Source organism: Nilaparvata lugens, chromosome 4 (genome assembly GCF_014356525.2).
Source record: "Nilaparvata lugens isolate BPH chromosome 4, ASM1435652v1, whole genome shotgun sequence".
Taxonomy (NCBI): Eukaryota; Metazoa; Arthropoda; class Insecta; order Hemiptera; family Delphacidae; genus Nilaparvata; species Nilaparvata lugens.
Window position 1 is genome coordinate 66,689,923 of NC_052507.1, and position 15,785 is coordinate 66,705,707.

At 33.2% G+C, this 15,785-nt stretch overlaps 1 protein-coding gene across 6 annotated transcripts in view; it reads left to right on the forward strand.

The window, feature by feature from the left end:
• The window catches only part of LOC111059182 (protein C-ets-1), a 229,077-nt gene extending 225,298 nt beyond the window's left edge, over positions 1-3,779 (forward strand). For 5 of the 6 annotated variants that reach the window (XM_039426261.1, XM_039426260.1, XM_039426257.1 and 2 more), the window contains one exon: positions 201-3,779. In XM_039426261.1, the coding sequence (XP_039282195.1) occupies positions 201-264 (64 nt within the window). In that variant the 3' untranslated portion in view covers positions 265-3,779. The remainder of the gene's footprint in view (positions 1-200) is intronic. The other variant, XM_039426258.1, reaches the window with a different exon arrangement.
• Positions 3,780-15,785: the final 12,006 nt, after the last annotated feature.

A 15,785-nucleotide genomic window follows, 5' to 3' on the forward strand; every position in this document is an offset into this window, starting at 1 on the left:
TAGAATTTTTAATAAATAGTTCATATGAGTGTTTTCATGGAAAAGATAACTGAAATGAACTATGATGTTGAGGCAAGTGTTGATGATGGTTCATCTCCATAACTTCATCCATTCGTTTCTCCATAAGGGTTCATCCTTTTTTTGTAGTAGCTGTTGAAAAATTGACTTGACACGAGTTATCAGTTGTTTATTCTGCGCAGGTGCAGTCCAGAAGAGTTGCATTCGATAGTTGACCTGAAGCCAGACAAGAAGGACGACGATTGAGCGATTGACGACCGGTGCAGAGCGGTGCTAGAAGGAGTCGATCATCGATTATAATCAAAACTTTTCTTCCGGAGGAGGCGATTTCCTCCACGTTACTCCGACGCTGTGATCCAAACTCTTTCTTCTTCTGGTAAAGCTTGAAATTACTTGAATCGAACCGGTGGCAAGCGTCTCATCTCATTCTCAAGATCACTACTTACTTAGCGAAAATAATTCGTGTAGTGAACTCACGACAACAAACAACTTTCTTCATCTCTGACAGAGAGAATCTATAGAAAACTGCAAAAGTGATTCTGGATATTATGAAGAAAGAAACAGTAACGATGACTTCACCTGTCAATCAAGTGCCTTTGTGTTGTATTTGTAAATATATACATGATGTAAATAGCATTGAAAATATATAAATATAGATATAACTTGAGATACGTTTTGAGAGACTTATTGAACTTGAAACTAATAAAATATATTTTGTGATTTTATATTATATTTAAGTACTGGAATTTATATATTAGCTTTTTTATTATTGTAATTAGACGTGTTATCTGTTTCTACATTTTGGCCCATACATGTTTTGTAAACTACCAGAGCGTTGTTTAAACATTTTATATAATAATGACAAGATTCTTTGTTATTTATGTTAAGTATAGTACAATATTCTGTTGATTGAAGAACAAACATTTCAAGTTCAGTTTTTAAATAATACAAAATATGAGCATTGCTATTCTCCCGTTAAAATTAAAAAAAACTATCAGCCTATAGTTCTTCTCTCTTTTCTGTATAGGGCTGCTTGTAATTTAAATAGAGATGAAAATCTCAGTACCTTTTTTGAATTATTTTATCAAAAAAAATAGTATGGTGATGAAATAATTCAAAAAAGGGTACTGCGTTTTTATTTCTATTTATATTATAGTTCTATATTTTTGGGAAATTACAAGAATAGTAGCAATATTACTGTAGTTTTACATTCTCTAGAAATCAGTAGTAACAAATTTACTCTACTTTCTGTGATTGAAACATGCTTTGACGAAAGAAACAATCCGTTTAAATTCGAAATTTTACTAGCTTATACATTTTTATTTCAATGTGCTACTGTCACTGAATAATACATCAACTTCCAGCATAGAAAAATCATAAACATTGAGGCTAGAGAAATGAAGGTAAGGAAGTTAGAAGATTAAATTAAAGCTTAGTGAAAATTTAAAGTCAATGAATCAGTACATCAGTTCCGTTTAACAAATATGAAATCTGCATTTAAAAAAGTGTGTTGACAATAAATTCATTCAAAATCAATCTATTTAGGATTTGATTTGATTACATTCCAAATAAACCATGTTGTACATAATCATGATCATAGAATTTAACAACCTGTTTATTTTTCAGATAGAAAACTAGATACGTTGTTACCTGATCTGATTATGTTGTCCCATTTGAATACAACCTTCCTACTTTTTTTCTTTTAGAGACTAGGAAGGTTGAATTTTGTTGTTATTGGACTCAGATATTCAAGTCGATTCACTAACAGCTTGTACCTAATTTCCTCCATCCATATCTTCATTTCAAACGATTATCATACAGTTATAAATTATTATTTTCATTTATTTCAAATGATAAAGCTTCAATCTTCGCCTGTATGATTCTGGAAATTGATAAAAAACTTATATTATCTTCATCATATATCATTTTATAAATATCTTATTACTGTATTTTTATGTTATTTCATGTTACATTTTAATGATTTTTTAATTAATATTTATAATACGGTATTGAAAAGCATACAGGTTCATTACCGGTAGCGTTATTGAGATTAGCTCTGTCTCTATGCGTTAATCCATGGAATAAATTGAAAGTACTCTTCGTTCTTCCATGTTTTTATCTTATTTCATCTACAATAGAAATTTTCGGTTGAGCTCTCTCTCTTTTAATAAATGGACAAACTCTTTTATTGGTCCACCTCGCTTTTGATCTCATTTCAATATTATTTGTTGTCATGTCATTTGAAACGATCATTAATAATGGCGATACCTCATACTATTTTATTATTGGGTTCGAAAATATAATTTTTAGATTCACTTGAGATTCAATTCAAATATCTAGATACCGCTTAGTTGAACATACCTACTTTTTGGACTAGGTAGTGTATGAATCAAAATTCGAGGAAGGAACAGTTTTGGGTTGTTCCTTTTAGTCTTCATTCTAATTTGTGTATCATTGAATAAATAAATAAAATGTGAATAAGAAATCAAGTTTCTTGTTTGATAAAGTAGACTATAATAGAAGAAATGAAAAATGATACAGCTCATTAAACTTTCCACCTTTGTAATTTCTCACCCTCGAATGCAATGGTGAATCAAAAATATGGTTTTAGATGAAGTGCAAATGCAATTTGTTTTTATAATTTACAAATGCATTGTTGTTTGCTTTCAAATATACTGTATAATATCAATTAAAGAATTATGTAATGCTTGTAAACCCATCATCAACGTAGAAAGTGACAAAAACCAGATAAGGTAAAAGAAAGAGAATAATATTCAAAGAGAACAAAATGTTCCAATACCGTACGAAATAGTAGCATCCACCCAATTTAGCAACTATCAAATCTCTACTCTCTTATTCTCACTTCTAAAATACAATTGATTTTCAAATATAATTATCCCGTTGCTTATTTTGATATTATTGGTTGATGGAAAGAGAATTTTTTCCTCATAATTAATCATCATCTGATATTATTTACAAGAGTTAAAACTCATAATATATCCACACATTTTTTTCTAAATACCGTAGTTTTTTGAACAATAAAATGAGCAGTCCGTTAGCTAATCTGATTACTTCCCCATTCTCATTTCTACAGAGAATCAATAGTTGATTAAATAATAATAATTTAATGAGTTAATTCTATTGGATTGAAATGGGAATGCAAACAGTAAAACTATCACAAATGATACCAAGATTGATATTGTTGAATTTTTTTTTAGTATTTCAAGAAATGATAATTACACTTCTTCCTTTATCAGAGCTGTGAATTATTACATTTGAATTGTTTTTCGCGATAGAAAGCTTTAGTTAAAAAATGAATTAAAATTGACCATTTTCAGATATCTATATTCTTTGAAGGGTTTAGATGTATCATAATATGTATGAGAAATTGAACTCTTCAATCCCTAGTACTAATAATTCATTATTGCTTGTCAATAATTTTTATTAGATTGTACTTTTTAAAATTTTGACACCAAAGGATTGATAATTATTGTGTTTGTAAAGCAGTACCTATGTTATTGATAATTATTATTGAAATATTTTGTCTAGTAGCTGAATAATATTCCAAATATTATTCTGCAACTTACAGCATAGGTATCGTTATTTGATTCTGTAAATAGTTGGAATTAACACCTTTAATGAAGGTGACCTATTGTTACAAAGAAAATAAAAAACATTGTGAATAATTTTTGATTACATTTGTCGATTCTCATTGAATTCATGTAATTTCGAATAAATAAAGAATTATGACGTTTTGTAAACCGGATTTTGTCATTAATAGTACCTACTGATACCAGTTTCAGACTGATATATCTTAATGTTCCTGTTTTGGCATAATTTCATGCAGACATATTTGCGAAGACATTCATGATCCAGTCACTGCTGATGGGTGAGATTGTACAGTGGAAAATCATAGAGAAACGATAGCATAAGAAAATATCCTATGATATAGGTAGTTTATATTCCAAATTTCAAGCAGATTTCTTTCAACTACTGTCTATTATTACTGTTTTTGCCGGGTAAGAGTGTAAGAACAGCACAGTATGAGAGACTACCAGCGTCACAACATAGCTTCACAAAAAAATAATTGGTAGGACTATCTCTTGAGGTAACATTTGGAATACAAACGTCCTATATTTATTTATTTACAACAACCTATATCATCTTTTTATGCCATATTTTCTCTATGGTTTAATAAAAACGACTTGATATTGTCAAAACCACTGATTTATGGAATCATTATAATGGTTCAACAACCGAAACTAGTATCTCAAATTGTTTTAATAAACCAGTGATTTGACAATATCAAGTATACATATAACCTGAATACATATTGAAATTGCTGAGATGTTGCAATTATTCAAATGCTAATGAATTAATAATTATTATTGAACGAAAATCCAAAGTAAATTCTGTAATTCACCCCGAAGACTTCTGCTACTGCAAATATTTACAACAGGGTAAACAGCTAGATGAAAATTCAATGAGCGCTACTATTCAAAAATTATTTGTCAGCCCGGGAATCGAACCCAGTACCTCCTAAATGCCGGCCAGGAATGCTTACCCTTACTGACAATTTCTGGATAGCATGTAGATTGTCAGATTGGTGTAAGGGTAAGCATTCCTGACCGGCAAGTAGGAGGTACTGGGTTCGATTCCCGTGCTGACAAATGATTTTTGAATAGTAGCGCTCATCGAGTTTTCATCTAGCTGTTTACCCTGTTGTCAATTTTGCAGTAGCAGAAGTCTTCGGGGTGAATTACAGCATTTAATTTGGATTCTCGTTTAATAAGAATTATAACATGGATATTTACCTCGACATCACCTTTACAACAACACAAAGAAAATACGGGTTTACGACCTTGTAGGCATAAAAACAGTTCGTTCAACTTCGAAAAACAATAATTTATTTTTGACAGTTCATTGGAGTAAAATGTATAAAATTGTGTTTAGTTCAGATTACGAGTGAAAAAGGAGACTCTACTCGCAGGCCGCAGTGAAAAATCAGAAAGCCTAGCTCTAGGAAAATCTCAACGTGTGGATGGAATTTTTTTCTTGTGGCCACCATGAGGCGGTCAAAGGGATTGAGTTTCAGTTTTTGTCAATATTCCTTAGAATTCACACTATCTTACATCTTGAGCTGGATTCGCACACAACAGTGACAGTGAAAATAAAATTACGATAAGTTCCAATAATTATTCACACTCACTCGGCGTTTTGAGTGGGAATAGTCCAATTGGAACTCGTGAGAATTATATTTTAACTGGCACTGTTTCATACGAATCCAGCTTAATTCTACAATAGTACTTCTCTGAGTTATACGAAGTATTTTTTTAGTTATGTTGAGTATCTTCGTGGCTCATTGAGTGATTTGATTTAATAAGTTCGAATTCCAGCTTTAGTCCGGGCGCAAATGTCATGAATAAGGCACTCCGTGGTCATTTTTGAGTAACAGCCGTGGAAGATGTCTCAATTTCTTCCCTAGGTCTAGCAGGTCTAGCATAAGTCGAAAGTCGAAATCACAGGTAAACACCTCGGAAACAAGATGGCCGCCAAAATTTTCAGGATTTTGCTATATCGCTTGTATTTCAATAACCGTTCAAGATATTAAACCGTTTTTTCAGACTAAAATATTTTTAAAATCTTCCTCTACACTTTTTGTTCTATAAAACTTTCCTCTAAAACGCATATTTTTTTAGTTATAACCTTGAAAAGCCCCAAAAAACGTTTTTTCTAACTTTTTTCAAATTTTATTCCATTATAACTTTTTTTTGTGCAAGAGATACAGAGAAATTTTAAATCTATGAAATTTAGAGCGTTTTTTCAACTTCGGAACGATATATGTTCATGCGCTGTACGTCATAAAATGAGTTCTCCAGCGCCCTCTAAAGAAAAACCTGCATGATTTCTGGTGAGTTTTTCCATACGCATGAGGTAACAAGCTAGAACTATGAAATCGATTTTTTCATGACTCCTTGAAGGTACAGGCTTGGGAATGGTATCAATCTCTTTGTAATGATGTGTAGAAAGAGAATATCCATGATGGCAAACTCAAAAATGTTTGTTATCATAAAAAAACAAGATGGCGGAAAAAAGTATATCGATTTTAAAAAAATTGTCTGTAATTCTAATATTTGAGGATATCGGATTAATTCAGCCATCTGGAAGCTCCAAAATAATCATACGACAATATCCGAAAGATTTATCCAAATCCACCAACTTTTACTATGGTACCAAAGTAGAAAAATCTGGTGTGGTACACTCACAGTTCGGCTCGAGCCGTGGTGATAGAAGGAGTGTTTTCGTGGCTGCTCTGTTCAGATAAGATAGGCCTGACTGTTTCTGATTCTGCTTGTAGAGATTAATGTTGTTCATTGTTTTTCGTAGCATTTCCTAACCTAGAAAGTATTTGTTTAAAATTATTAACAATATTCCAATAATCTATAAACGTCAAATGTAATAAATTAATTCAACTCTTATATATATTTTTTAATTTCCTAACATATCATTAGTTTCAACTTTCACTTTATCCGTTACATAAGTAGCTTAAACTCATCAATTACCTTTTTAACACTGAACTTTTCAAATAACTATTCCTAGAACAAATTGATCAATTTACAATTCTTAAACCCAGATAATCTTATCACTTAAACGTATCACAATATTTTCTCCGTAGTAAATGTTTTTCTAAACCTTAGTCCTACCATAAATAAAACTGAAAATTGTATTAGTAAACCGATAACTTTATAAATTCTCTAGTTTCTTAAACCTATCCTTTTTTCTGTTTCATAAGAAATCCATTTTTTACATTCCTTTTTACTTCTTGATTTCCTAGAGGAGAGCTTATTCTGTATCATAGATAATCATAATTATTGACACACGGGTTGAAATGGATCTGCAGAATCGGCGGGCTGCTCTGTAAGATTTGTGAACATTGCATCCTGTTATAGTCGCTCTTAGCCCGGATCCAGACGGGGTACGAGCGATTTGAGGACAGACTGTTTCATAGAATTTTCACCTGTGTTTACTGAAAGTTAAAGACTTGTTTTCTGTTGAAAATTCACTAGAGCTGATTCCTTCTTTTTTGACTCTTCTTTGTATTTCTGCTGATATATTTAACTGTTTCTCTATTTATTCAGCATAGCTCTCACCAGATTTCCTTTTCCTTCCCAAATCATCTCTGACTTATCTTCAAATAATAGACTTTAATATAATATCGTTATATTAATCAATTCACCTAAATATTGCCATTCAAACAACGCTAACAACTATACGGTTGTTGATTTTCTCTCTTTCAAACAGCTTATTTTTTCTCAAAAAAGTAGCATAAAAATTCTTAGTAAAATTTAGTTTTCTTAATTTAGTCGTTTACAGTTAATTTAATTACTCATTTTCACGTGTAATAGAACATTGTCACTATATCTTCAATCCGTAAATCTTACAAAAAATACTGACTAAAACTTTAGTAATTTGGAATAACCACCTTTTTCCTTAACGATTATAGAATAATACTTCCAAATTGAACAAAATACTAAACACTAATACAAAATAAGGCAAGGTTTATTTTGAGGGATAACTATTAACACTAATACAAAATTGAGAGCTGAAATAATCTTTTTTTTTCTATAGGAATTTATCTCAAATTATTTAAATCTGTTTTTTCAGTATAGAGCTTTTAGGGTGTTTCTACGAAGGTAGTGGAAGTCAGGGGTAGATAGGCTGTCTTGAATTATAAATAAGATCATAATAATAAATTTAGACACTTGGCATGGAAAAAATTGAAAAATTTTTGACTCAGCAAAGAAAGCCAGGGCTAATTTTTAAAGGCTATAGATATAGACGAGATACTCGTCGAGCTGATGACAGTGTGGTATGGCGTTGCTTGCAACGGTCTTGCTCAGCTACTGTGAGAACTAACTTGAGCGAATCGGAAGTCTTGAAAGCTGAGGGTGTCCATGGCCATTCGCCTACAAAATCTTCCGAAGCTAATATCAGCATGCTGAAATCACCAATCAATGTGGAGAAGGTGAATATTGATAAGCAAAATATGTGTGACTCGAATAGTCCTTACTCACCTGTAAGAGGTGGAGAATTTATTAAGATAGCCACAAAAAATGCTGCCGTGAATACACCTTCATATAGAGGAAATTCTTCATCACCTCGTATGCTACCCTTGGATGAATCTCTTAGAGAAGTTGAGCTTCAGCAGCAAAGAGATGATATTATTGCTCATTCTATGAGTCTTCAGATAGAGTTAGAGTCTTGCAGGAAGGAGAAGGATTTCTTATTACAGTCGCTCCAGGAGAAAAAAATTGAGATCGAATTAGCCCTTCGAAATAAAGCATGCTTGGAACAGGAGAATGAATATCTTAGATCGAGAAATACCGAAATGATCACCACAATTGAAGTTCTAGAGGCGGATAATACTCTTATGAGAGCCGAAAATAAATCGCTCAAACTTGAAACAGTAGAACTAAAAAATTTCTATTCACCTGGAGATATCAATGCATCTGTCGACTATGATGACCTAAGACTAGAAAACTCTTTCAATGCTCTTGTCCAAACTGCTAAATCGAGTTTGTCTGAAGTAAGTAAATATAAAGATACAGAGTCTCGAACAAAAAATACTTCTTCCAGTGTTGATAAAACTGAGAAAAAAGATAAGAGAGTGGGACATGATAACGAAAGTATATATGAAGTGAATGATCCACACACAATTAAAAGGCAATCGAGCTCACAAACGAAAGAAAATAATGAAATTAACTCTCATAAGAAATCCATCAATAAAAATAGGATATTGGTATTAGCCGATAGTCATGGAAGGAAAATCTGGAAATTTATTGGTAATAAGCTTCCTAATTATGACGTCCAGGTCTTTTTCAAACCTAATGCTACAATGGAACGGGTAATTGAAGGAGTTGAAAAGCAAATTGAGAATTTTGGTTCAAGTGATTTTCTGATAGTTATGGGTGGCACAAATGACATTGGAGCTCAAACGTCACGAAGTGTAAATAAATTCAAGAAAGTACTTGATATTTTGGTTCCTATGAGTCTCAAAACCAATCTTATCATGACCACCATACCACATCGCTTTGACAGACCTCAACTTAACCAGACAATTGACGAGATAAATGACGCTATTCATAAACACATCAATAGCAGTACAAGGAAAAATTCGAAGAGAATAAGGATGTGTTTTATAAATGAGAGATTGAGGCGAGCAAACTTCACCCGACATGGGCTTCACCTTAATGGATCAGGATACAATATACTGTGTACTAGACTGGCGGAATTGGTTGAGAATAAATCACCATGCAGAAGTGTAGATAAGAAAGAGTCTTTTTTAATGAGGTGGCTGAAGAGGAATGTGAGGGATTGATCTCTTCGAGTAGAGTCTCTCAGTTTGATGAGCTTCCAGAAGAGACTATAGATAAACGCCGAATCGGAGCCTCTTCTTGGCAAGCTCTGATCAACAGACCATGTAGAAAGACTATTAAAGTTATTCACCAAAATGTCGACAGCATTATGAATAAGATGGATAGATTGGACATACTATTGGAAGATGAGTCTCCTGATATCCTGGTCATTACGGAGCATGCTTTGAGAGACTTTGAAATTAAAGACTTAAATCTGAATAATTACACCCTAGCATCTTGCTATTGTAGAGACAAAAAAAGAAAGGGAGGAGTAGCAATATTTATTCATAAAAATTTCAATGAGTACTTAAAAAATAGTGAGGTTTTGCCAGTGTCAAATGCAGAATTATTATGTGTTGAAGGAGATATAGAAGTGACTGGAATAAAGTTAAATCTTTCCTCTCGAAACTTGATTGTGGTTGGAATTTATCGACCCCCAAATGGAGTCTTTGAAACTTTCATTGCTAATCTTGATTCTCTGATGGACAGAATGTCAGTTAGTTCAAATGATTCTATTGTTCTACTTGGGGATATAAACGTGAATTTTCTGTTGGACAGTATTAAACGCTCAAGAATCACGGAAATTTTGACTCAGTATGGTCTCTCACACACAATTGACCAGGTAACCAGATTGAAAAGCGGTACATGTATCGATAATATATTTACAAACATTTCTTCTTCACAGTACTCCACTCAGGTAATTCATACTTTCTTATCGGATCATGCTGCCCAATGCATTGACATTTCTGCTGGAGGTACATCTGAAACTGATAAAGCAGAGAGGCCAAACAATAAATTCAAGTCATTGATTAACGATTGCTCAGATGCCAATATTGATCTTCTCAGGCTACATTTATCCAACGAAACATGGAGTAATGTTTATGAGGAATGTGACACAAATGAAAAATTCAATCGATTTCATTCAACTCTCCTTCACCACTTTAATGTGTGTTGTCCTCTGAGATCCAAAAAAAACTTCAAGAATAAAAAGAGTGGCATAAAAGGTAACTGGATAACTCAGGAGTTGGAGCAAATGCGCCTATATCTGAACATGGCTACCCAAAGGATGAAGGCAGGACAAGAGGTGGATATGAGTGCAATAAATAGAATTAAAAAACATTATGATGCGGCGGTTGTCACAGCAAAGAAAAACTTTTACGGCGATTTTATTTCTAAATCTGACAACAAATCCAAAAGTTGCTGGAACGTGATCAATAGCTTCAGAGTTGATGGGAGCAGAACTACAAGTCAGTCCGGGATTGCTGAAATTAAAGTTGATGATGAGATGATTAGAAATCCAAGTGAGATAGCAAAGATGTTTAATGAGCATTTTGTGTCAGTGGGAATGCAAACTGAAAGAGAGAGATTGAAAAGCAGTGCTAGAGAAGGATTTGCGAATAGTATGCCTGAACCAAACCATAATATGTTTCTCTCTCCAACAAATGCATATGAAGTTCTCTCCATCATTAAGAGTATAAAATCTAAGCGAAGTAAAGGTTATGATGGATTATCTATGAGTGTAATTGAAAAATGTATTAGCGAGCTAATTTCCCCTCTCGTCAACATCATAAACTCAATGCTTGAACAGGGAGTTTTCCCAGATCGCCTGAAAATCTCTAAAGTCACTCCTATCTATAAAAAAGGAGATAAAACGAATATCGCTAATTATCGACCCATCTCAATTCTGCCCGCCCTCTCAAAAATTTTCGAAAGAATAATCCATATAAGATTAACTAGCTATTTGTTCAAATTCAAGCTTATTCCTTCCTATCAATATGGTTTCGTCAAGGGGAGATCGACTATTGGTGCAGCAATAAATCTGTATGAGAGAATATTAGATGAATTAGATAAAGGAAATTACTCCTCGGCTGTTCTCTTAGACCTCTCGAAGGCCTTTGATTGTGTCGATTTCAAGGTCCTGCTGATTAAATTGCGAGGCCTGGGAGTGAGAGGTATCCCCTACCAACTATTGGAATCATACATAACTGAACGCATTCAGTATGTCACCATATCTTCGACCTCTGGAGAAGTTTCCTCTTCCAAAATGAAACTTAAATTTGGCGTCCCTCAGGGTTCAATCCTGGGCCCGCTACTCTTCCTTCTGTATATTTCTGATGTTCATTCAGCGGTATCTGACAGAGTTCACTTGACACTATATGCTGACGACACAACTCTTTTTTTCTCAGATAAAGATGTGAATAATTTTGAAATAGACATGAACATCTCCACAAATTCTGTTGTTCAGTATTTCAATGAAATCTGCTTATCAATTAATTCTAAAAAAAGTCAAACTATCCACTTCAAATCTGCCGCTACTCTTCCTCAATTATGTATTGGAGAAGATGAAATTGAGTGCACGGATACAGTTAATATGTTGGGGGTGTACTTTGATGACAGGTTGACATGGACAATGCATGTTGATAATATTGTGAAGAAAATAAGTAAAAGTCTCTTCCTCTTAAGAAATCTTGCGAAGTATGTCCCACAAAACACCGTTAAAGTTGCATACTTCGCTACTTTTTACTGTTACCTCACATATGGTATAGAGCTTTGGGGTTGTACCACAAAGGAAAATATGCAGAGGGTCTTTGTACTACAAAAGAGGGCAATACGGTATATAGCGGGCCTTGGATTTAATCACCCCTGTAGAGATGCGTTCAGATCATTGTCGCTGCTGACGGTGCCTTCGATTTACATGTTTAGAATGATCATGCATACTGTAAAAAATAGAATGGACCTTACACTTATCTCCGATACGCACTCCTACAACACTAGAGGCAGAGACAACTTTGCGATTCAGCCGCATAGGAGGAAGCTTTTTGAGGGTAAGCCTAGTTACTCAGGCTGCAAATTTTATAATAAGCTTCCTATACATTTAAAGCGTGCATCCACCAGCATTCCTCTTAATAGATTTAAAACCGACCTTCAAGAATATTACGGAGCTCCTGCAATTTTCCCAGAAAAAAAACTCATGTCATTAATTTGATAGGGCTTATGAATTGCTATCCATGGTATAAATTTGAAGGAAATCGTTAGAGCCGTTTTCGAGAAAACCGTGAAAAACATGGATTTTTATTCATTATCCGCCATTTTTCTCAAGAATATTACGGAGCTCCTGAAATTTTTCCAGAAATGAGACTCATGTCATTTCATAGGGCTTATGAATAGCTACCCATGTTATAAATTTGAAGGAAATCGTTATAGCCGTTTTCGAGAAAAACATGGTTTTTTAGTAATTATCCGCCATTTTTTCCGCCATCTTGAATTGAATTTCTTATTGTCGGATCCTCATGGTATAAGGACCTTAAGTTTAAAATTTCAAGTCAATCGGTTAATTAGGAATGGAGTAATCGTGTTCACAGACATACACACACACATACACACATACAGACCAACACCCAAAAATCATGTTTTTGGACTCAGGGGACCTTGAAACGTATAGAAAACATGAAATTAGGGTACCTTAATTTTTTTTGGAAAGCAATACTTTCCTTACCTATGGTAATAGGGCAAGGAAAGTAAAAAACGTTCTTAATTTCATAGATTTTAATTTCTGTGCATCTCTTGCACAAAAAAGCTATAATGGAATGAAATTTGAAAAAAAATTAGAAAAAACGTTTTTCGGGCTTTTGAAGGTTATTAAAAAAATATGCATTTTAGAGAAAAATTTTATAGAACAAAAATTGTAGAGGAAGATTTTAAAAATATTTTAGTCTGAAAAAACGGTTCAATATCTTGAACGGTTATTGGAATACAAGCTATATAGCAAAACCCTGAAAATTTTGGCGGTCAACTAGTTTCAGAGTTGTTTGCCTGTGATTTCGACTTATTATCATCACGATCCTTATTATGCTAGACCTAACGAAGAAATTGAGACATCTTCCACGGCTGTTACTCAAAAATGACCACGGATTGACACTTGCGCCCGGACTACTTAGCAAAATCAAGTACGGTATTCAAATATTTTGAGAGAGGAAAGTCCACCATTTTAATAATTATCTAGCATTATCATTGAAAACCTCATGCAGAGAAATTTAATGAAACATGGTTTCAATGAGTGATCAGTTCAAACATTTTAACTACAATGTGCGACAGTATAATCTCCTGTAAAAAATTTTATTTTTTCTTGCATCAGGAAAATTTGATTTGATTTATAGAATAATGTGGGTCATACTTCACGATTGATTTGATCTCGTTTGAAATAATGAATGTACTATGTAGGTGACATCCACCATTCTTGATAATTGAGTGTACCGAACTCTGGCATTCCCTGGCCTTTTTCAAGCCTGGTAAATAATAGGCGTTATGTTGTCTATTGATAGGTTGTTCAAATCTTGTATGGTGGACGGTTGACATGAACACGGGATTTTCAATTGCGTTGTTGATTTTCATAAGGAGAATGCATAATACATGTAAAAATTATTGGGATTTGTTACCTAGTGACGTGTAAAGATTTTGCAGCTCTGCGTACTTATTAGACAAGAAATAATCACTCCCAAATATGGTACTTTCAACGTTCATAATAAGGAAATTACGTTCTATTGAACAGTATTTGTGAATTCTTCGGTGTGTCTAAGGTATCACACAGTCTTCGGTAATTTAGTGGTAGAATAAATAAATAAACAAACATTTTACGAATCGTATCACAATATATTACAATAATCAGATTTCTGGCAGGTTAAAACTTTTTTGAACAATCAATCAACTTTAATTAATACAGTATTAAACTATTCAAGCTTATGCAATTCGGTCAATTGGACTTCAATTCATCTAATTTATTCCGAAAATATACACTGTATAATTGATTATAAAAAATAATTTATAGAACTACAGGCTATAGTGAGGTCCACGTTATAATGACAGTATTTGATCAACTTTGGTTTTGCTATCCTTGTAGCCGGTGGTACTATCCTTTTCTAGGTCCACAACGATGCCAATTATGTTTTTGATAGTGTAGAAATATAATTACTTAATGCAGAGAATCGGCATCGTCATTCTTCTATCTTTATCCACTGCCATTATAACGTGGACCTCACTATAGATGTCCGTGTATCAAACTGGAAACAAAAGAATAAATTATATAAAAACTTCTTACACGAATAAAATACTTTAAAAACAAACTACTCGAAAACTCATCAATACTTGGAAATTAAGTTTATAAATGACAGAAAACAAACTTCCATAATTCAATAATTACCAATCTAACTTTGATAAATAAGAATATAAATCTGAGTACCCTGTTTAAATTATTTCTTCACGACATGTTTCGGCTACTAATGCCATTATTCAAGATTTGATAAGACATTATAGCCGAAACACTATATTCAAAAGTAGCCCTAAAGAAAAAAGATAACTTTGGTAAGTATAAAATTCAGCTTCTAAAGACCCCCCCCCCTCCCTTACATAAAATAATCGTTCAGTAATCATTTTAAACAACACATCTGACGTTTTTGGAACCCCCCACCCAGATTTGATTTTGAGCCTGATTTCTTGATTCAGAGCCCCCCTCAAAATTCAAGGACGCAACCTGCGTCAAACCCCTGTGATGTATGTATCCAAACAATACAATCTGTGTGTCTTTGTGTATCTATACAATACAATCTGTGTGTCTTTGTGTATCTATACAATACAAGAAGTGAAATGGTGCTGATTCATTCACTCACTCACAAACTCATTCATAATCAACAGAACAAAAATCTACAGAACCAACCTACGTTAAAATATGGCATATATGTTCAGTTGACCTTCTAGAGGAACATTCACGATAGATTTGTGAAAAATTCTAAAGATAAACCCAACATTTTTTCAAGAACTAATTGACAAAAATGTTCAAATTTGGTATAAAGACTCAGCTGAGGAGTAAAAATGTAGAATTGGAAGGGTTTTTAATGATGCTAAAGATCCGCCTAAAATCTGCGGTTTTTAGCGTTTTTCCACGTTTTCTAATTTTGTCCTAGAAGTAATTGACAGAAATGTTCAAATTTGGTTCAGATAGGGTCTATAGTGAGGTCCACATTATAATGGCAGAGTTTGATTAACAATGGTATTGCTATCCTTGTCTATCATTCAACAAATCGGATAGCGCTATCTCTTTCTCGCTTTGCTCTGTTGCCAGATCGTCTTTTAACAGTGTAGAATTAAAAATTAACAAAATATTTCATCTTAATTATGAAAAATCATTATTGAATTATTGAAAAATATAATTTCTTGCTTCATAAAATATAATTGATCATTTTAAATGAGAATGAACAGTTAATATTAAATCGATAAACCTGTAAAGTTGTCACAGTGATTAATTCATTTATCGTAAAATATCTGACTGCTAGTCGTTTTTTCTAATAGCAAAAAGTG